This window comes from Lepidochelys kempii, chromosome 18 (genome assembly GCF_965140265.1).
Source record: "Lepidochelys kempii isolate rLepKem1 chromosome 18, rLepKem1.hap2, whole genome shotgun sequence".
Lineage (NCBI taxonomy): Eukaryota > Metazoa > Chordata > Testudines > Cheloniidae > Lepidochelys > Lepidochelys kempii.
The window spans coordinates 20,879,966-20,902,597 of NC_133273.1; the positions used below are offsets into that span (position 1 = coordinate 20,879,966).

General features: G+C 38.6%; 1 protein-coding gene across 3 annotated transcripts in view; it reads left to right on the forward strand.

The window, feature by feature from the left end:
- Window positions 1-22,632, forward strand: part of PRDM16 (PR/SET domain 16) — a 435,888-nt gene that overhangs the window by 213,817 nt on the left and 199,439 nt on the right. For all 3 annotated transcript variants that reach the window (XM_073316649.1, XM_073316650.1, XM_073316651.1), the window contains exon 3: window positions 5,042-5,092. In XM_073316649.1, the coding sequence (XP_073172750.1) occupies window positions 5,042-5,092 (51 nt within the window). The remainder of the gene's footprint in view (window positions 1-5,041; window positions 5,093-22,632) is intronic.

A 22,632-nucleotide genomic window follows, 5' to 3' on the forward strand; every position in this document is an offset into this window, starting at 1 on the left:
AGGGGTGGATTTTCAGTTTTGTTGTTGCTAACAGGCATCCTTTATGATGGTACTTTTCGTATTGTTTGTATGATTATGATGGATTATTCTTATCTGTGTTACAGTAGTACACAGAGAGCCCAATTAAGATCAGGGACCCTTTTTCCTACAAACACATTGGGTACATTTACACAGCAATTAAACACCCGTGTCTGGCCCATGTCAGCTGGCTTGGGTTGTTGGGCTGTAAAATGGCAGGCTAGATGTTCGAGCTCTGGCTGAAGCCTGGGCTCTGGGACCCTCCCACCTCACGGGGCCCAGAGCTTGGGATCCAGCCCAAGCCTGAACATCTGCACCACAATTTTGCAGCCTGAGCTCTGTGAGTCCAACTCAGCAGATACTGGCCCAGCGGCAGGTGTTTAATTGCTGTGTAGACATACCCAGAGTAAATGACCGCCCCTGCCCCTAAGATCTTGCACTCTTTAAACACACAAATTATTATTATTGCCACAGTACAACTGGAGAAATGAGGTGTTTAGAGATTAAGGGACTTGTCCAAGTCACAGAGGAAGTCTGTAGCAGATCTGGAAAGTGATCTCAGATTTCTTGAGTTCCTGTCTATTGTCTCAACAACAAGACCATCCTTCCACTTTAAAGTCCTTTGTAAGAATTAACTAATCTAGCCTCAAAATGCACGTAGAAGAGAGGAAAGTATTACCTAGAGATTGGACCCAAACCAAATCTCAGATGCTAAAGCATTGTTTCCCACTCTTGAATTCTGGAGGAGGTTCAGATCTGGATCTTGATTCAGTAGCTTATTGCTCTATAACGAGTAAAATCAACCCCCCCAGATCCAACAATAGGAACTGTGGAAAAATTCAAATTAGAACCCAAATTTTGCAGCTTAGTCTATCAGAAGTATTGTCATCCTGTTTTACACAAGGCAGCTGGCTTATCCAAAACTAGAGCTGGTTGGAGAAACTTTGGCAAAACAGGCAGTTCTGCTGAAATGAAAATGTCTCACAAAATCAGTTGATTTTGACAGAATTTCATTTAGGAAAAAAACTAGGGGAAAAAAGTTCTGACAACATCAGAGTGTCTTGTTTTCAAATTTTTTGAATGAAAAGCTTCAGTTTTTCAGTTTTAAATGAAAAGCTTTGTTTAGAAGATTTTTAAATTTTGTATTATATATCATAATACAAAAAATTTAAAAGGCAAAATTGAAGTGAAAACATTTTGATTTTGTTGAAATGAAATGTTTCCATCAACCCAAAACAAATTTTTTCAGAATTTTCCTTCACGGTGAATTTTTTTTCACTCCCGTTTGAAACAAGCCATACATAAAAATCCTAAAATCCTTTGCAAAACAGAATTTACCTCCTCTGCACAGATTTATCCAAAACCATAAAGGAAAGTTGTGTATGAGTTGGGATTCAATTTCAGGAGTTCCTGACTGAATCATGTGTACAGAGCAAGTAACAGGGTGGGTCTGTCCCATGTTAGAGTGAGCAGGTACTGGAGTCAATCACACCCTGTTCCAGATGTTCTGGAGCACATGTGGGGAGAGAGGAAGTGGTCCTGGAATGATAAGTAGTGTCTGGGTGTTTCAAAGTGACTGTTTCTTTAAGGACATGGGATAAGGAGCCTTGTGGTGCAGGGTCAAGCAAGGCTCCCCTCTCTCGCAGTCATGCAGGATGAGTTCTGGGACAGGATAGTTTATCACCTGTTTCTTCCCTCAGAAGAGGAGAGACACCTCTGAGCAAGGAGGCCTGCCTGCTGACCTCTCCCAATCCAGAGAAGAATGGAATTCATCAGGAGAGGTCAGCTGAGGGAAGCTGATCCAGGTCTGCAACTGGCAGGAATCAGCATAGCCCCAAGGAGGCGAACTTTGAGACTCCTCTGTTAGGAGGAGAAGACTTTGGAAGAAAGCTACTCAGGAAGGAAGGACTGGATGGAAAATTTGTGTTTGAATTTTGAAAGGGACTGTAAAGAGAAGACAGACCCTCAGGGATGAGGGGCCAGGCCCAGCTTGAGACTGGTATGAAGACTCTGTGGGGGTTTTGTTTGTCTTTTTGACTAGTGTACCCCAGAAGGGGTGGATTTTTGTTAAACAACTTTAGCCAGAGGACCAAGTCACTGGTGTAGCCAAACCAGGTTGTGGGCATTTTCAAAGATGCCCTAAGAAGGAGAAAAAAAGGCAGGGCAACTGCAGAACCATCAAGGCCATGCTGGGGTGAGCACTCAAGAATGGCAACCCAATTAGAGAGCACTAGAGCACATCCCAACTTGCACTTAGTTCTCACTTTTTTCTGTTCATTTATGGTCAAGTAAAATCAGTGCAATATGTCCTCTGAATGGGTCAAGAACATTGCTCCGACATTTACAATCAATAATATTTTATGGTACTTTGCATATAATAGCAAGGATTTATTCATCTGAGTGTGTCACTGTTTCACAAACAAATTAAGGCTCATCTGATTGGTGTATTCAAACTGTCATACAGAGGATCACACTGGAGTATAGAGAGTTTAGTGGCCTCATTCTCAAAGGGCATTGAGGACCATTACTTCCCAGTGAAGTTAGTGGGAGCAGTGAGGACTTAGCACCTTCGAAGATCAGGTTGTTCCAACGCAGCTCAGTGGAATCTGCTTGTAACGGTGCATGTTAAACTATTTAACTTTCAGCATATTGGGTGGCTGATTTCTCTTCACGGTTTTTTTTTATATTGCTCTAGTGTTCACCTTTCACACTTGTTTGCTTTTAGCTATTTTCCAAACCACAATTTCAGTGTCTATTAAAAGTTATGTAAAATATAGAAAGAGTTAGAATTCTTAATATTTAAAATATGACATGTTGTTATTACAGCTGAGCTCAGAAACATTTGCCAACATTTCTGAGTTCAGTAAATGGGTCAGTCTCACCTGCCTGGGTCAGAGAGGCCCACTAACTTCAGGCCAGGTCCTCACCTGGTGTAAATTGACATACGTTAATAATAATAATTGATGTAAATTAGCTATCAGAGCCAAGTGAATTTACACCAACTGAGGGTCTGTTTTGTTTTAAAAATGGAAATTTTTCTCTAAAATGTGTAACATTTCTCATTTTGATAACTTTAATTTCCATCTCAGTTTTTTGTACTGTCTTGCAGCTCCGGCTGACAGCCAGGATGGCCTGTGACATTGCATTTAGGGTGTAATCCTGCAAGGTGTTGAGCATTCCAGCCCCACACGAGCACTGAAAAAGCACTGTTTAAAAAAATGCCATAAGGTTACTCCCAAAACAATTTTTAGCAGAAAATTGTTAGCAATCGAATGTACCAGATGCTCTACTTTAAATGTGTGAGTAGTCCCATCAAAATCAATGGAATTTCTTAAATGCTATGTTGAATTGGAGCTAGAGTACTGGCTCAAGCTTTAGCATGCCTACCCTAATGAATCTTTACAGCATTTTATAGAACTTGAGTACTTAACCTGCCCATCTGCCTGCTTGTCTATATCTAACCTTCACCATCACCGAAGTGCAGTCACTCTGAGGCAGAATCCTGGGGCAGTTCTCTTACCACCTACTGTTTAAAAAAATGCCATAAGGTCTTTAATGAACAGAAGTGGGTTGGAAAACCCTGATGTTGGATCTCACCTGGAAGAGATCGCCAGCAGCTCGTTCCTCGAAACACATACCATACCCGTCACCAAGCCTGTGCTGCTGAATCAAGGGAAGCCATCATTAATGGTGTGCAATCCAATCTAATTCTCTAGAGTGCTGGAACAATTTTCATAGCAGGGGTGCTGATGATGGAAACCATGTTTTTGATATTTGGTATTACTACTTCAAGGTAGTTGGTGTGGTAGCACCCCCCACTACTCCTAATTCCAGCAGCAATGCATGGAGACCACTGTGATTTATTTCTTCTCTCTCCAATGTTAGCATCTTAAGTGTGTGAGGATTTCTCTCGCAGATATATTAGGATCTTCTGCAGACTTAGCTTAATTATTTTCCAATACAGTATTTCTTTACATCTAATTGATTTTTTAGACAGAATTGTGCTGCTGTACAGCATATTGGATGCCGGTGGTTACCTGGCTTCTACTCCAGAAATGACTGCATCACCACCTCTGGATTTTCCACTGCGTTCCATCTTCTCTGTCTGTACTCTAGGCAGGATGCTTTTTGTGCCTTTTTGTGTGTGTGTGTATCAAATCTAAAGAAATATTAACTAGAACAGTTGAACATTTTCAATGAGACATTTTTGTGAGGAAAAACTTGCAAAATTTCTATCTGCTCTAGAATAATAATAATATCAGTCAGGCTGGTATACCTCCAAGTACATAAAGTATTTTGAGATCCCTTGGTATGGGAAGTGTTTTATGAATGTACACTGTGGCTTGAGTGGAATGCTCTGAACTGGGACATCCCATTGATAAACCTGTCTTTCTTACTAAGCCATCCATTTAAGAGGCCAGACTATTTTGAAAAAGTCTTAACAATGAAGTAAACTATTGTACTGGATAAAAATATAGGAACAAAATAGTATATATGGCTTTCCACCTTTATTTTGTTACCTTTTAATCTTTGTTATACTTTGTTATTGTTTTGTTATACTTATTATTATAGATTTTAATATCATTGTTTATGTTAAATGTTACATATTATTTAAAAACAGGATTGAGAACCTTACAGCTAGCTAGAAATCACTAAACCCTTGGCACTCGTCAAATATGCCCCCAAGAAGTGGAATTTATGCTAATATTACCCTGCTTAGTTATTGACTTCAGTAGGATTTAAGCATTTGCTTAAGTGCTTTGCTGAATTGGGGCCTGAAGCAGCAGTCTTAACCACTTACCAATTTTAGACTAATTTAATTCGATGGGAAACATCCCAGAATGAAGTGACTGCTCAAGTCCAGCGCAGTGTGTTTTCATAGTAGTAGTACTGGTGTGAGTATTGTATCTAATTTTGAAAATGTCTACACAGGTTTGCTGCATTCAAGGACTCTGGCCTTTACACCCAGTGATGTTCTTTTTTCATTGCAAATTGACTTATTGTTGTTTTTATTGTTTTACAGCAAGTACTGACTGATCCTGAGGTGGCATCCCAAGAGGGCTGTATAAAAAAGGTAGGAAAAGATTTAATCTTCTCCAAGTTGTGTTCGTTACTTGGCTTTGTAAGTATCTTGACAGTTTTCCATTTTCATTTGAATACAAATGTGTAATAAATGTATGAATCAAAAAACATGAAAAAGGCTTTCAGAGCTTGGTTTTGTACCCCTAGTTTTATTTGGGGGTACTTTTATGAGTGATTTGTGGATCCAGTACTTATGTAAAAGGAATCTTTGTTACAGTTATAGCCTAGACAATAGCTGTTCAAACCTGGAAACCCCATTTTCCAGTGAAATGATGTTTGTCCTTACTTCTAAGTAGAAGTCAGTTCACCATATGATGTTTATTTGAAATCAAAGGGATCTGGTATGCATGAATAAAAGAACAGAATTTAACTAGTCTTATGTATTACCAAGCTTTTCCTCAGTTTGTGACATCTTAAATTATATTTCGAGAGAAAATCTGGTTTCAAGTGTATTTTAGCTGTATTATAATTTCTATAAATGTCTATACTGTAACTGTTTGACAACCCCATAAAGTATATGTCAGTAGCCTGTCTAGTATTTTGGTCAGGATTATTTTAAATAACATAAAAATAACATTCTTTCCACTGGTATCTTTGGTTAACGGTATTATAAGATAAAGCATAGCAAGTCACATTTGATTATAGCCTACCTAGATGCCCATAAGAGGGGTAGCTTATCCTTGTTTGAGTCATGAGTTGGCTTTAATTCCTTTCACGTTATTGTCTTATTAGAAATAGACACACATGAGATTCAAAAGTGTCAAATATTTTAAGTTGGAAAACTGCAACAACTGCCATTTTATTCACCCATTTAGGCCATCTTAAATACCATTTCTTGGCTCTGAAAGTTAAAAGAAAACACTTGTGCAGTTCTGCCAAACATAGTGAAATCTAATACTTGTCAGGCTCCGGAGTTAGTTTGAGAACAGATATTTAGACACATCTATGTCCAGTATGGACCATTCTATTCTCACCAGGTTGAGCAAAATAAGCTTTTATTTTGGAAGCTAAAGTTTCCTCTGTGAAATGTCTTTTGACCATCCATTGACCTTGCAAGAGGACCTATAGCAATAGTGCTGAACTTTTTACCTTGTTGATCTCCATAACTCATTTCATGTTCGTCTGTGCCTCAGTGGGATCCTTTTGTCTGAGCAGACATGGTGACCAGGTGGCAGGTTCTTATTATCCTAACCCACTTATCACAAAGATGGAAGTAAATTCTCCATGGCCCAGGGACTGCTCAGCTATTTCTATCTGGTAGTCTTTAATTACAATATCGCAAATCCACATTCAACCTAAAAAGAAGGCTTTGAACAAAGGAAGAGTAGGAGGAGACATTCAACAGATATCTTCAGATGTAAAAAAAATAGCATCTTCAAAATTCTCTTACTCTAAATGTAACACCGGACAATTATGATATTTGACAGAGGGACTGCCACTGTGACTTTTTCTTCTAAATGCATTGTAGAGAAGCACTAGTGGGAGTTTATGAGGTGATAAATTTACTGAAGGATGGGCAGTAGGGTTTTACAGCCAGGGTGAAAAAGGTCAAAGCAGTAAGGTAAAGAGTTCAAGTCTAAACTTAATGGCTTGTGAAAGGACCATTGCTGGACAGTTTTTCAGCTGGGGGAGGGGGGGAAGAATGAATGAAAAATAATCTTGTATGATTTTTGCAGCATCAGGACAGGGCTGTATGGCTTAATTTTGTATATCAACATTTCACTCTGACAGTGCAAGAAGCCCCTGGAGGAACATTTCAGTTCCCAAACTTGTCGAATCATTAAATTGCCATACCCAATGGGATACACAATTTTCTGGGGTTTGATTTCCATTTAATCCTCTTCCTTTGGAGGCATGCTGGAGGACAGGAATGTGGCTCACTCCCCATCCAGCCACCAAGACAGATGTGAATGGAGTGGGTGGGCCAGTCCAGGCTGGAAACAAGGGAAGTCAGAACCAAGCAGTGGTAGCATTGTTTGGAAATGAGTCAGTTGGGTGGCTGTTGGATCAAAGGTTCTGAAGGGGGCAATAGCAGGGAACATAAATAGGGAGTGAGAGAAAGAAGTGGAGGAGAGGGAAGACCTGAAAAAAGGGAAAGCTTGGAGGGAAGACTGACAGAATTGAAGTATAGTTGGAGACATGTGAAGTTTGTTTAGTTTAAACCCTCAACATCATTTTTCCTGGTTAAATCACCAACTGGAGGAAATGTTCTACTTTCTGTTGGTCCCTTTCCATTAATAAACTGTTAGTGAAATGCTCAAGAACTTTACTTAGAGGACACTAGTCTATAGTATAATAAATAAAGGCTTCATTTAGCTTGGGGTAAAATAGAAATTAACTCAGACTGTTTTTTTTAAGGTTCAAATAACTTTTTCACAATATGTTATGGCCTCCACATGTCTGGGTTCTGTAGCTGCTAGAAGTAGAAGTGTCAAACTAACACTAGAAGGCTGATTTTTGTGGTGGTACTGGACTCACAGGAAGCAGGAAGTCCCAGGAATCTAATAAGAGGACCTTTTCCCATGAGGTTTCCAGCCCAGTTCTGTGAAATCTGTAGATTCATATAGTTCACAGAATAACTCAAACTTCTAAGCATGTGCATCCCAGCCAAAGTGAACTGCCAAACATTTTTGTATATTTGCATATTGTTAGCTTTGATTGCATTGTGCCAATACATGGTTTGGATTATTTTTTCTGGAGGTTGAAGTATTTGCTTAAAGAGAATCAGGTAAAGTTCACATTTCTTTAGTGCACTGCATATATGCCATCAGGTAGGTCACACACATTTTTATCTGCATAGATATAGATATTTTCACAGATTCCCAAACACATTTTCAAGAACATCTTCCCTGATTAAATCTGCTGCCCTCTATTTTATTTTTCTTAAAGGGCAGCTCATGTGCTTTTTGTCTGCATTTTCCAAGCTTTCTCACTGCAGATAATACATCTAAAACCCAGCTTTGTATCATTATCATTTTGATTTAACTTTGAGCAGGAAATGAAAGATAATACTCCTTGTTCAGATAGGAAATGATGCCAATGTCCATTGCATGATGCTTTTATTTCTGATGGGTAATGCTACTTGAATTTAACTTTGCTCTATAAGTCACTTTGGATGAACATTTGAGAATCATGCTGAGAGAGGCTCCGGGTATAGGGCTCCCAACCAACCTCTTCTGGATGGACTGTTTTTCTAACTGTGGTGACAAGAGACCTCAGGGACTTCTCTCTTCAGTAGACTCTCTATTTAGTCTCTGTTTACTTAGAGGGAATAGCCTAAGGGGCTACTGGAGAGAAAACATCTGTGGGAGATAATCTATAGAGTTATCTATCTATCACTCTTGTCGACCCTGTCTCCCTTGAGAGCAAGCTGAGAGACTTGTAATAAAAAGGCATCACTGAAGAGGCTTTAGGGACAAATAAAGAGACATGTTAAGGGCCAGCTGAAAATGGATAGAAGACATTATTAAAGCTCAATAGCCATCTTATCAAAATCCAATAGGATAGACATTTGGCAAAAGGTTTAAAATTTATTCTTTGACTTTCTGGAGAACTTGAATTTATCCATTAACAAGCCTGTACTACACAGAGAGAGGGAGATACCATCAGCTTTAAAAGAGTTAGATTCAATCCAGTATTTCTATATATATATATATAAAAATAAAAACCCACCTTTTCTTTTGTCCTTTTTTGACTCACTGTATTTTATATTGCAAAATGTAAGAAGCTGTTAATACAGTACAGATGGAAACAAAATATAATCTGAAAGTAACCCTTTTTTCCAAAGTAAGTAACTGATAGTCTTGAACATTGTTTAGAGAAAACTCAAACTGTCTTAGCTTTGGAAACCTTGACCATCTAGAAAGTGTAACATAACACAAAGTACGCTATATAAGTGGAAAGTTGTTGGTAGTGGGCTTTTTTAATTAAAAATTAACTTAGTTTCATTGCTGCAAATGTGAACCAGGATAGACCTATAAATCTCTCTAGGTTTATTATTGTGTACAAAATGCTACAGGTCACAAAAACCATCTGATACTTCAGAAACACATTGTTCAAACTGGATGATTGATTGATAATTATGATAATTTGTGAAATGATTATTTGGGTATTATAACCATAGCTTGTCCCACTGGGTTGCTGTGAAGACATTTTCTATAGCCTGGGCCATCAGAAATGGCCTCTGGTAACAAGGGATATGGAAAGGTCTCGTCAGTCTCTCCCAGCGGGATCTCTAGGGCTGATGAATGATGACCCAGAGGAGTAAGAAATCAGACTTCAATAAGCAGTCAGGAAGGTAGTTAGGGAAGAGCAGGGGAACTGTTAACTGTCTTTTGTGGAGCAATTACTAGCTAGGCCATTCAGCCTGAGGCCTATGCAGGGTCTATCATAATATTAGATACTCACTGAGAGAGTGACTTAAAGATTTTAACTTGAACTGTTTAATGTTCATGGATTCACAGCATTTCGCATTAGTCTACTGTACTGCACAGAACACTTTATCACTACATTATTTATTTATTTATTTACACAAACACACAGAGAAAGTGAAGAGTGGATTCCCTGAAACTGTCAAAAAATCCCCAAATTGTAGTGACATTTGTTTTAATTTATAGTTCCATTAATTGAGCCACTAACTGCATATGTTTAGGATAAGTGTGATCTGTTAGAAAGGTCGTTGCAGTGCTTATGGAAAGGGTGCAGACCAGAGAATAAATGTAATTATTTCTAAATTGTGATACTGTCGGTCTCTGTGTTTATCTTTAGCTAGTGTTTTTATCTCTATCCACTCATAAAAAGCATTAATCCAGCAATAGTTCAAAGCCAATTCTATGAGGTGCCTGAAACCAGACCTTGATGATGTTTCACAAAACTATATTGGAGTGAATAGCAATATCCAGTGGTCATATCTAAAATCCAGTTTCAACACGATCTCTGCCTTAGAGGTGCTGTTTCTTAAGAACTTTAATTTGCTCGTTTTATAGGTTATATCTTTATGAAATAGAAGTATGTTTAGCTGCCACAAACAGAGGCAGCTTTGAGTTGATTTTTATAATCTTTTCTTGAATAGACTTGCGTCATTCCAATAAGCCCTGGACAAAGGAGGGAACAGTTGTCTGAGCGTCTTTTTTACAACATTTCTCTCTTTCCATTGTTAGAGGGCTGCTAATAAAAGAACCAGGAGTCCATTAATTCAGTGAATGAACATATAGTAAAGTCAGTTCCCTCTTGAGAACAATAATGTTGAGGTCAGCTTAGGTTTCCATGGAAACTAAGTACTAAGAAGTTTGCATCCTTGATTTTGTTGAAATGAAGCATGTAAAGTAAAAACGGTGTAAAGCAGCCACAGAAAAGTCAGAAAACTAAGTGTTGGTCAAATACCTTTGCACTGCTAATGCTGTAGATTTAATTTCTCTGATTCAATTGTCCGATTAGTGCTGTAACTGGGGGAAAGGGGCAAAAGGGGGGGAGGGTGAGTCAGAGAGAGAGAGAGAGAAATATTTCTGTGAAGAGGCTTTTTTATTTTGGTAGTTAAATGCATAAATCAGGTCAAGTTAAGAAGACCCGCCATTGTTAATATTTCTCTGTTCATATCTCCATCTCCAGTACGCTCAAGTGAACTCTAACCCCATGCAGTGCAAGAACATGTGAACTCCGCACCTTTGGAACAGTTTCAATTTTCAATATTGTCAGTACTGTGGATGATAAGGGTGATTGATGGTATATTATATTGTGTGTTAACGCAAAGCATAGACAGGGTGAAGACTTCCTTATTTCATTATAAATGTGACTTTTTTGGTAAATTACGTTGATTTTTTTCACCATCCACTCTAGCCGAGTCTCCATTAAATCAGCACAGCCACCAGATTAATCCAGAATGCAATGAAGCTAATTAATTCTTTTCACACTAATTTATAGCCCACTGTTATATTTTCATGTCTAAGTGAACAATGTATCTCAGGGGAAAGTGCCTAAACTGCATTACTGAGTTATTTATACCCATTGTTCTAAGTGACACGCATCTGTATTACAATGATATCTGTTAAGATAAAAATGTGTATTTACTTCAGAGGTTGACAGCTATGGGAGGTCACCTTGCCTACCTGGATTCTCAGCTTTCCTCAAACATAAATGCTCTCACTTTGAGGAAACCTGAGTTCCGTAGCAGAAATGGGTATTTAATTTTTTTGAGGTGGGGTGAAAGAGATGTGGCCCCTATGGCAAAATCAAAAACCAGATTGGTATGAATCTGTGTCCCTTTATATCTCTGCCCTGAAAGTTTGAGGAGGGGAGTGGTCAGATAAATTATTCCAGTCTTAGTTCATCTCTATTGGCTACTTAGTTTAAAAAAACAACAACACTACAACCAGTGTAACAGTCCTACATCTCACTAAGGCAAAAATGATGACAACTAAAGCTGGCCAAGCTATTAATTACAGCCCTTTTTTGACTGGTGTGTGATTTCTTCTGGCCTATTAGTAAGTATTCACAAAATAGTTTGATCAAATAATTTTCAGTTATTCACAAAGTGTTTGCGTTGATTATTTCCTCATATCAGTTCATGCTTGTGTGGTTGGCCAACTAAATCACCTGGTATTGTTTCTGCTCCTTCATTGGATTATTGAAGCTTTTTAAAGAGGAGGGGAATGAATAACACTTTCTGATGTGATTTTTCAATAGAATAATCATTTATTTATAGGACTCTCAAACAATTTTATGAATACCTGGCAGCTGCCTAAATAATACGAACCCGCATGGCATAGTGAGGGAACTCAGAACTTTTACTGGTGAAATTATTCAGAAATCTATATTTGCTATTTAACCATTTCTTATCCATGTTACCTTCCCTTGTATGTGTGCATTTCTGGATGTCCTTGTCAAAAGAACCAAATAGAATGCCATCTGCGAAATCCAAAACACTTCCTCCGCTTATGCATTTGTTCATTTAAATCAAGATGTGTTTTTAATTGTTTGAATACACTTGAAAGTATGCTGTCTGTCGTAAGGGAATTAGCTGCAAAATAAAATAAAAGTCTGGAGTTTATGTACTGCCTCCAAGATGATTACTTGTGAAATAATATTCTGGATGATTAGGAGGTATTACAGCCTCCAGTTAGTTTAAAAATGCCAGAATGCCCTAGAGATCCCCGTGAATCTGCTGCCAGCCGGCCCCCGTCAGAGCTGAAGGCAGCACTGTCTGGAGCCCAAAATCAACTTCAGGAAGGTCATGTGAAAGAAAATCCTCAGTCATCAGGAAGTCCTTGGCCTCATGGCCTTTCTGACATTTTCTGACAAACCTTAAATCACCAAAGCAGACAAAACATCACAAATTTCAGAACGATAGCCTCTGGGACTTCAAAACTGTACATTAACTTAAAGGTAAAAAAAAAAAAACCAAAAAACTAACCCAACCACCCCTGCCCCCAACCCACCCTGTAATGCCTTTCTGCACACAGAGGGTGGATGTGGCAGTATTAGATTTAAATTCAGAGCCTTAGATGAGATGGTTGGGAAAACCAAGAAGACTGTAACTAATACTCTAGTCTAGGAAAGAGATGTGTGTGTGTGTGTGTTGCCACCAACTATTTAGATGCTATATATATATATATATATATATATATATATATATATATAAAATGCTGTAAGAATAGATTACACTGAGTAGGACAGATTTCTTTGCAGAATTGTTTGGACGCAGGATTTATTGTATATATTACGTACATTATAGAAGCCAGATGGTGGCAGTAATAAAATCTGTAATCTTCAGGTGCCTGCACTATTCAGTTAATTAAAATGTGCAGCACTATTAGAGGGAAGAATATGTATAAGCTAGGAGGCCTATTAGACCTCTCCTGCTAAAAAGCCTAGACAATAATAGGGGGGAGAAGGGGGACACGAGGGGAGGGGAGAAGAAAGAGAGAGAGAGACTGGAGAAGCGTGAATTAGCACTTGGCAGCACTGCACAAACATAAACGAAACAAGACCTAAAGTGTCATAGTAATGATCTAGATACTGATGGCCTATGCTTTTCCGAGACACTTAAACTTGGGAGGAAAAAATGCTCCTTTTAGGGTTTTTTGGGGCCAGAAATGTGTGTAGGAGGGACAGAACAACCAATACGTCACTTGAGTCCTGTGCCTAGTTGAGGCACACAATATGTTTTGATGTTGCCTCTCAGACAACTGCTTTCTTCTGACATGGAGAGCCTCTGCCTATAAAACGTGCTGAAATAATCTGATTTATTTTGCACAAGACTTTTGCTCTTTGTGCAACCAGACATGGTAGCTGCATGCACAAATGGTTGCAGACGAAAACTTGCAAGCACAAAGCTAGAGGCTGATTTGAGGCAAATGGAAAATTTGGCCCTATATCTAAATGAATATTAATTGTAATTCAAAATGACTATTTCTTTTCATTCCATTTTATGAACTCCTTGATTTCCAGAACCATGATATAGATGAACAGAAACAGAAGGCTGTCCAATTTCTATAAAGCATAGGATCTTAAGTAGAGCTGGGCCAAATATGGAATTCCTGAATTTCAAAATTTCATTTCAGGCTGAACTGGGATGAAAAGTGGAAACAGAATATTTTGTAAAACATCAAAATGAAACATTTCAATAACTTACTGTCAAAATATTTGGCAACATTCATATATTCCCACCAAACCTCTTGATTTTGTAGAATCAGCATTTTCCAATGGAAAAAAATGTTGTCAGAAAAGATTCAAGTGTCACTCATCATAAGCTTTATTTTGACTCTCCAAGAATAATATTTAGCATTTACACTGTATTTTTAAAGTTCAGAGTACTTTGAAAACATTTTCTAATTAAGTAAGTGTTCAGAGACCACACTAATACAGAGCTACAAGTGATTCTGCTCAGGCTTCTGCTGCATTTCTTCGTCCTTCTCTCGGAAAGGAGAAATCAGCACTTAGTATGGGAAAAGCCAGGGCTCTGTTGAGAAGCAACTGAGACTTTTAGCAAACATTGTTCATTCCCATTTGAGTCTGGAGTTCCCAAGAATGATAGTGAAAAGAATTAGAGAATCCGGGATAAAATCATATAATCCAGTGGCTCTCAATCTTTCCAGACTACTGTACCCCTTTCAGGAGTCTGAAATAGGTAAATTAGCTTTGTGGGGCCCCCTGTGGCATGGGGCCCGGGGCAATTGCCCTGCTTACCATCCTTTAACATTGGCCCTGCTCCCCCCTGGGTTGAGAAACACTGATCTAGATAAATTGATGTATCCCTGGTTGAGAACCACTGCTATAATCTGCTCTTGTGGCTTTCCAAGAGATCTATGAGTTATATATGTGAACAACAAGGTAGAATTCAGACATGTACTTTAATGTTTTTTCTCTCTGTCGGAGCATTTGATAGCTGAATAACCCAGACCAGCCAGGAGTTGAGAGATTACAAATAATGGGGGACTTCAAATGTGAGATGTCGCACACAAGCTTAATGGCTACACGCACAACTTTAACTCTTCAGATCCTCTAGAACCTTACACAGTCCCACACAGCTCTGTAGATACAGAGACAGGGACAAAAGGTCACGTGATAACTTTCAGAGTTTTAATATATCACCAGTAAACATGCAGTGAAGCTTCAGACTGTCCTCAGATAATCAGAAGCATTCTAAGGTACATTAATCTCTATCACCTTGGCGTTGTTTTTAGCTTTCTTGTATTAACAGTACATTCTTCCTAGCAGTGTACCACACAACCCTAAGGATAAGATAATGGAAAAAATAGAATGTGAACTTCATCCTTCTGCCTTCAGTTATGAATTGTATAATTTATGCTGGAATTCTTCTCTTAGATAGATGTTATGCACTGAAAATTCCCTGATTAGACTGGGGCAACTTGAGTCGGGGAGAGTGAGTGTTATCAATCTTCTTCATGTAGATTTTCTGCTGTTGCAGAATTTTTCTATCCACCAGAGTGCTGTTGTCCACCAGGGCTATCTGAAGAGGCTTGAATTCTGATTGCACTTGACAAACTTAGATCCATTTGCACATTATAGGACTGTCACTTAACAGATGCAGGAAGGACATTTTCAAAAATAGAAGCATAAAGTCCAGCTCCTAAATATTTATTTAGACACCTAATTGGCCTAATTTGCCAAAGTGCAGAAAACCCTGTTTTGCGTTCAGAAGTACAAAATACCTATTGACATCAGTAGTGCTCTACGCTCTTGAAAATCTCAGACCATTTACTAAGGTACCTAAACTGAACTTAGAATTCTAACTGTAGACACCTATTTTTAACAAATCTTGGCCCTATGGACCTTCCAAAATCAAGAAAAATCCCCTGTGCATAAGTTGGAGTTATGTGTCATTTAAAATGGCTAGTATGAATGACCAAAAGAAGTGAAGAAGAAAGGCAGTGAGGGTATGCTACCCTCACTGCTGATTTTTTTGATGTTCACGACTCATTCTACGTATTAAAGCAATTCATACCTTCTGTGAAGTACACGTATATAATCCTGAGAGAAGCACTTGTGTGGGAGAGGAAGGGAAGGAAAGAGATGTTAATTTTTGTACCTCTAGACTTTACTATGATATACTTAGTGCAGAAGCCGGTGGAGTAGATACTGAGAATATTTGTGGTGAAAGGAAGCTTCCCATGCTCCAGGACCAGCTCTCCAGTTTCTGCTCAATTTTATTTAGACAAGTGCCCCACCAGTTACTGGAATTAGGAAATCTTGGTCCATTTTGCAGCAACACTGCTCTCATACTGACTTAGTTGATTGCAGTATATTCCATCTAAATCGGTGAATGCTGGCCTGAAATAGAGGGATGTTAGCCTGTTACTGAACAGTTTTTCTTGTTGTTAAGTACTACTTTGGAGACTGGTACTCACGTCCCCTGTTAGAATACTTCCAGAGTGTTATTTCATAGCCTGTTTCCTCAGGCCTAGAGGAATGAAATGGAAATCCTGAATTACTGGACGCTGTTTCTGAATTTCCAATAAACAATTTCTTGGTTCAGAACCCAGCCAACATGATCCAGGAGAAATATTAATTCCACTCCACTTCTATTATAGGCAGATCGGAGTGGAAATTCCAGAATCATAGATGTTAGTGCACCAAAATCGACTTCATGGTTCTTTAGTTATAGTATGAGACCTGTTTCCTTGAACATTTAATGTCAAAATTAATCAATGGAATAACTTAGTACAATGTTTTTCTGCAATTATTTGTATTTGCCTGAAAGAACTAAAGCTTGCCTTCCATTGGTCATTCTCTTGCATGACTGATCTTTTTTATATTGAAACCTTTGGTGAATTTTCTTCCTTTCTCACAGTTATAGCCAGGAATGACTGAGAACTTCTTGGTTTTATTTCTAGGTCCACTATTTTGACTTACAGTAGTACACTGGACAAGTCGCATAAGATATCCTATGAATCAGTTTACACATCTTTCAAATACGAACAACACTTGCCTGCTTCATGGGAACATTGCGAGGATAAGTCCTTAAATATTGGGAGGAGTTCAAATATGATGATGACCAGGGGTATATAAATGTTTACAGTAATAAAACACTACCTGTTTTCTGGGAAGTTCAGCTGCACTTTTGCTTGTTCCCATCTCTACTAATAATAATTATTATTATGACAATTTTTCATTAGCTAATATTCTTAATGTAAGTGATCGATTTCTTCCTAGCCAGTTAGCAAGTCTTTTTTCCAGAATGTAGTGTTGATAAATAAGTCATAAAAGCACGATTTACAATTTTATGCTGGAACCATGCCTGTGTTATTCCTGTGTGCCGGTGAGGGCTTCAAGCATCCTCCATATGAATGTTTGTGTTTTTGTGACTCAGAATCATTGTACAAAAAGAGCCCAGTCAAATATCCATGACCATGAAAGCCGTGTATCTGGAGATGATTAAAGACCCTTTCTGTTCATGTATACCACATGATACAGAGGTTGGAGAAAAAGTCATTGATAACCGTCAGACATTTTGGAGTCTGTTTGGTTTGGATACATACTCTCAAGTGCAGCTGCTTCTCTAAAACGTATCCGAACCCTCTGGGTCTGCAATGCTTAGGGGGAAATTTTGTGCAGAACAACCTTTTTTAAAGTGAGATTTCTAGCGATCCCTTATTCTAACTGGGCTGGAAATATCTAAAAAATGGGCTTTCTTGCCTTCAGCTGCTCTGCTTCTCTGCTTCCGATCTCACACAGCATATTGAAGTGTTAGCGGCTCATGAAAATAAATAATCATGAGAAAAATAAGGACGCTTTTTTTTTTCAATTCTCAAAAATGGTTCAGAGTTGGGTGTGGTTTTTGTAGAAGGAAAAGTGTTTGTTCTTCTTTTATCCAAGCTGGTGGTTCTGTTCCGAGGCAGAACTACAAAAATTGATACAATTTGACATGAATGAAACAGAGACCACTGCAGGTCCGAAGTGATATTGGCAGAAATTTTATGAGAAAACTTACACAGCTCCTTGATTGTGTTTTGCTTAGTGCCTTATAAAAGGGATCAATCCAATAGATAGTAAATGTAATGAATAATAAATTCACTCACAAATCATTGGGGGAAAAACTGTATAACTAAACAGTTCTCAACCATTACTAGTTTTTGGTTGTTCTTGTACTTATTTATTATTTTTTAAATCTATCAGAACTTGTTTGCTTTGGGTCTAGTATTTCTCATTGTGTTTCAATGTGCATCCTTCAGGAAAAAAGCATATGCATGATTTACAGTGAAGGAAAGAGGAAGAGGTGTCAACAAATTCTGCAATTTCTCCATATCAGTGAAGGTCTTTCCTTTTTAGATGGAAAATAAATTAAGAAATTAAATTCCAAATAAAATAAAAATAAAAACAGGAGGACCAGTGAAATGTTATATATAAAATAGGGAAAAAGCCAGAACCTTTGCCCCTAACTACAGCCAAATAGACCATACCCCTCTCTGTGTTTGAACAGCCTTGATTTATCTTTAATAACAACCTTTCTTCTCACAGCTTGTTTTATCATCACAGAATAACTTCTCTGAATTCACCCTCTGTACACAATGCTCTCCCTGCTCATGCTAACACAGAACATCAAATATTTGTTTTCTTTTCTTTAAATGTCCACCTTTATGAAGTAAGCGCTTCTTCTAAAAAACAAAAAAGGCCTCTAAGCATCATGATTCATGAATGATAATTTCAGCACCATTGAGATGGCAATGGCAAGTAACTGCTGTTTAAGAGAAACCTGAAATATCAAATATTTAAAATAAAATAATTGGGCCTGATCCTGCTTCTATTAGAAAATTTCCGTGAGAGCAGTAAAACACCTTTTGTAGCTAAATAACTGAATCCCAAATTCATATACTGTGTTATGTAAGCTTGGTAAAATCTTCATAATATTTCTATAATAGTTTATTATCATTGAAGTCCTCACTGTCTAATGGGTCAACCTGTGGAACTTCTTGCTGGAGGATGTTGTGAAGGCCAAGACTATACAAGGGTTCAAAAAAGAACTATACAAATTCATGGAGGATCGGTCCATCAATGGCTATTAGCCAGGATGGGCAGGGATGGTATCCCTAGCCTCTGTTTGCCAGAAGCTGGGAATGGGCGACAGGGGATGGATCATTTGATGATTACCTGTTCTGTTCATTCCCTCTAGGGCACCTGGCATTGGCCACTGTCTGAAGACAGGATACTGGGCTAGGTGGATCTTTGGTCTGACCCAGTATGGCCATTCTTGTCTTCTTATGTTGGTTAGGTAGCCTGTTTGAAAAGAGTTGGTAATCTCAGACCATTTCCTAGTGGTCAGTTGCCTTCACAAAAAATTATCATCATAGAGGCACAAATTATACCTTTCTTTGGAAGCAGCATCAAAGAAACTGACAAGCAAATGGGTCATGGAGTGTGAACCTTCTCGCTCTATAAGTGGGCTCTTCGGGTCAGGATTGAGGCATGGTAAAGCAGGTGTGAGTGGAAAAGAGTCAGGGCATTAGTCTGTTTTATTATTGTTATTTCTGTAATGAATAGAGATAAATTCTGTGCTTCATATAAATCCTGTGCTTTGTGTTCTCTGATTTTCAGTATTCCTTATCATGTCAGTCAATTGTCTCTTTCCATTTTAAAGTAGATTTAGTACTCATGAAAGGTGGAAAATTCAGAGGAATTCAGTTTTCAGAGCCTTGAAAGTTATCTCCAGAACAGGTACAGCGTGGACAGCAGCAGTGCAAGCTTCAAACCTCCTTCCTCCCCTTCCCACCACACACACCTGCTCAACAGAAAATGAAAGAGGATGGGGGAAAACAAAGATGTAAAAAATCCTTAAACGATACCTATGAACCAGTCCTCTGAATTAATCTGTAATGTATATAAAACAGACAATGACAAGTTAATATGAAATAACTGATATCTTAAAGGATAGCAAATTAATCTTGGAATGGTGTGATTTTTTAAAAAAAGAAGATTTAGTATGTCAAAATATTTCCCTGCTTCAGCCATTGAAGTTATTTGTCCTTGTGGCTGACATTACTCAGTTTCTATGTATCATTGCAATGGGTGGAAACATCTTTTAACTGCCAGACACCACTTACCGATAAGCCAGCCAATTAATAATGTTGATTTGAAAAGCCCAAGAATAGGTGAGAAAGCAAAGTCCTTTGGTAAGTCATATTTGCACAGTATTAAGAGTCCCTTTTTACCTGATCTAGTAAACATGGTATTAGGAACTATGTGCTATTGAAAAGCTGAGAGACTATAGTGATATGTATAACTGATAATTGCCACTCCCAACCATTCAGCACCCACTTATCATGCCTTTTGTACATACATACTTTTGAAACAGACAAGCTATGGCATATGTATTCCTCCTTCCTAAATACTGATGGACTGAAGTTTGTGATACATTGACCTGCTTTATCAAAGGAGTAAACAGAGAAGAAGAATCAGCATTTCCCTCAAAGCTGGTTGCCTACAAGTTGTAGACTTTAACTTGGGTCTGGAGATACAAACAGCAGCCAGCTATTTGCTCAGCTGATGCCACAGTCTCCTCCTCTTTGCAATGCCTGTGTATTCAAAGGACAAGATGAATACACCCTCTGGTGAAAAGGAAAAGTGGTCTAAATCTATATGTGATGGTAGAAACCACACAATGAGTCAATTTATAACTAATTCTACACAACCACTGCTTGTTATTGATGGTCAAAGCCTCTAACGTGAACCAGGTCACGATGTAGCAATAGGGATACTTTTGCAGGATGTAGGATAATCAGAGTCATTGTCAAAATCAAGGAGGGTTTGAACAGAGAGATAGGAGTAAACTGACTGCAGAATTTAGTCTAACGTCTATATTTATATTAGTCGACATATACTTAAAGTGGTATAGAGACAGCCATGTAATTAAGGACCTTCATTTTAGGTTTTTTTATTTAGTTTAAAATTTACTGAGAATTTATCAGTGCTTATTCCAAATTCCTTTTTTTAAAAGGTGAAAACTGGTTTAAAAAGCACACCAAAGAGCCAGGGATTAGGGGTGCAGTGGGCAGGTGGGTGAGGATGCCTGCTATTCATGATGTAGCAGTTGAGAAGGCTTCAGCCTGTCACCATAGCAGACTGACCATCTCAGATGCCAGGACCCAGCTCCCTGCCCGATTTACCCAGTGGAAGTGACCCTCCTGTGTGCAGGCGCTGTCCAGTGGGGACTCTGTGTGGGGGGACCGAGCAGCCATTTCTCCTCCCAAAGTGGGGAGCTGGGTCTGGGGAGTTTCAGCACTTTGAAAACTTTGGGTGAAAACTAGTAAAACCCAAATTGTGGCTTTTTTAAAACCTGGGAAATTTGGGGGAAATATCAGTAAAAACCCAAACTGAAGTGCCTTGCATATAATACCAGGGCCATTCGATTAAATGTTGTTTATCTTGCTGCATAGGAACTTCTCTATGTAAATTCTTACATAGTAGCATGCGAATGCCTTGTACTTTGCAGGACCAAATATAACAGATATTAACACTAACAGGAAAGGGATTATTGATAGTGCTGGGTCAGAAACGGTTTTTCCATCCCGTGAATATTATTTGAGATTTCAGAAATTTTTCCTGTTTCGCATTGGAATGGAACCAAAACCTTTCAACATTTTTGCAAGTACACTTGCTAGCTAGTACACCCACCTGGGATGTGCCTGATATGGTGCAGGGCTTGAACCCAGGTCTCCCATGTCCCAGGAGCATACCCTCACCCCCTGATTGTGGGATATTCTAGGGGTGGGACCCCATCACTCTCTCCTGGTGGAGCAGTTCTACATTGTATAAATACTTAACTATTCATTGGGCCAGAGAGAGAGAGTGATTCTAGAGCCTGGTGATTTAAGAACCATTTTGATGAAAAATTCTCAACCAGCTCTATTATAGGGTTGTGTTCAGTTTTCCTGTGCCATCCCATTAGGACTTATGTTGCACTTGGTGGAAGAGTATAGATCTCACCTTTCCGCAACTCTCCACAGTTGTATCCATTTTGCTTTGAGAAAGTATCAGGCAGTAGCAACTGTGTCCTTCCTTTGACGGTCAGCTTCAAACAACAGGTGACTCTCAAAGGATTTTTCCCAATAAAATACGTTGAATATGTAACATGGGCAGCTTTCAGAAGCTCCCTAAGACTTGAGCTCAATTGATCAGACAGGAAAAAGGAGCAACTTTAAATATCTGGGTTTTTGGTGATGGATGACTGGTCATACCATGTGCGTATGCACGTGTGTGTATATATAGAAAGAGATATTAAGATCAAAAGCAGTTCTTTATACAGAGATGGCGTACGGGTGCCAAACTGTGCCGCTGCCTTCAGCAATTTAACTTTATCAGCAGCTGCCTAAGTTCAGATGGATGGCAGTAGAGTTGATTATCTGTGTTTCTGGCCAGGGAGTGGACTTTGAATGCTTTTGCGATCCGTTTTAACGAGGGTAAGTGTAGAGTGAACTATTGGACTGTTACAGTCTGTGCTCTTGATGGGTCTGCACAGAGCGAAGAGAGATGTTGGCTGAAACCAAACAACAGTGATATTTTTGTCTTGGTGGATTTAATGTTGTGATTCAGTTGTATCGGCCTCGATAGTGTACACTGCCTCTGTTAAACTAAAACACTATTGGCTGGAATACAGAAAGTATAAGTAGGCTACCACACTGCCCTCTAGAAACAACTTGTTAACTTGTATGAAAGTCCACAATTACAGCTTGATTGGTGAATACTTACTCTCTTGAGCAGTAATATTGATGTTAATGGTACTGCTCACATGAATAGGCGCTCACAAGGGTGAGCTTGGGTTGAATAAACCAGCTCTTAATCATCATAAATGTATATTGCATATATACATGTGCCCCTCACCCCCAAAATGCTGTGCTTTAAAGGAAAAGAAATGCCCTTCATATTTTAGCTGATAATGAAAAGTTAATAAAATTGGGATTTTGTGCAATGCAGGACCTCTGACATCTTAATCTTTATTAAAGAGACTTAAACTACCAAGGAACTGCTGGTGCTGACTGGCACAGCCAGACTCAAGAAACACCAGGAGAGACTGGTCAAATG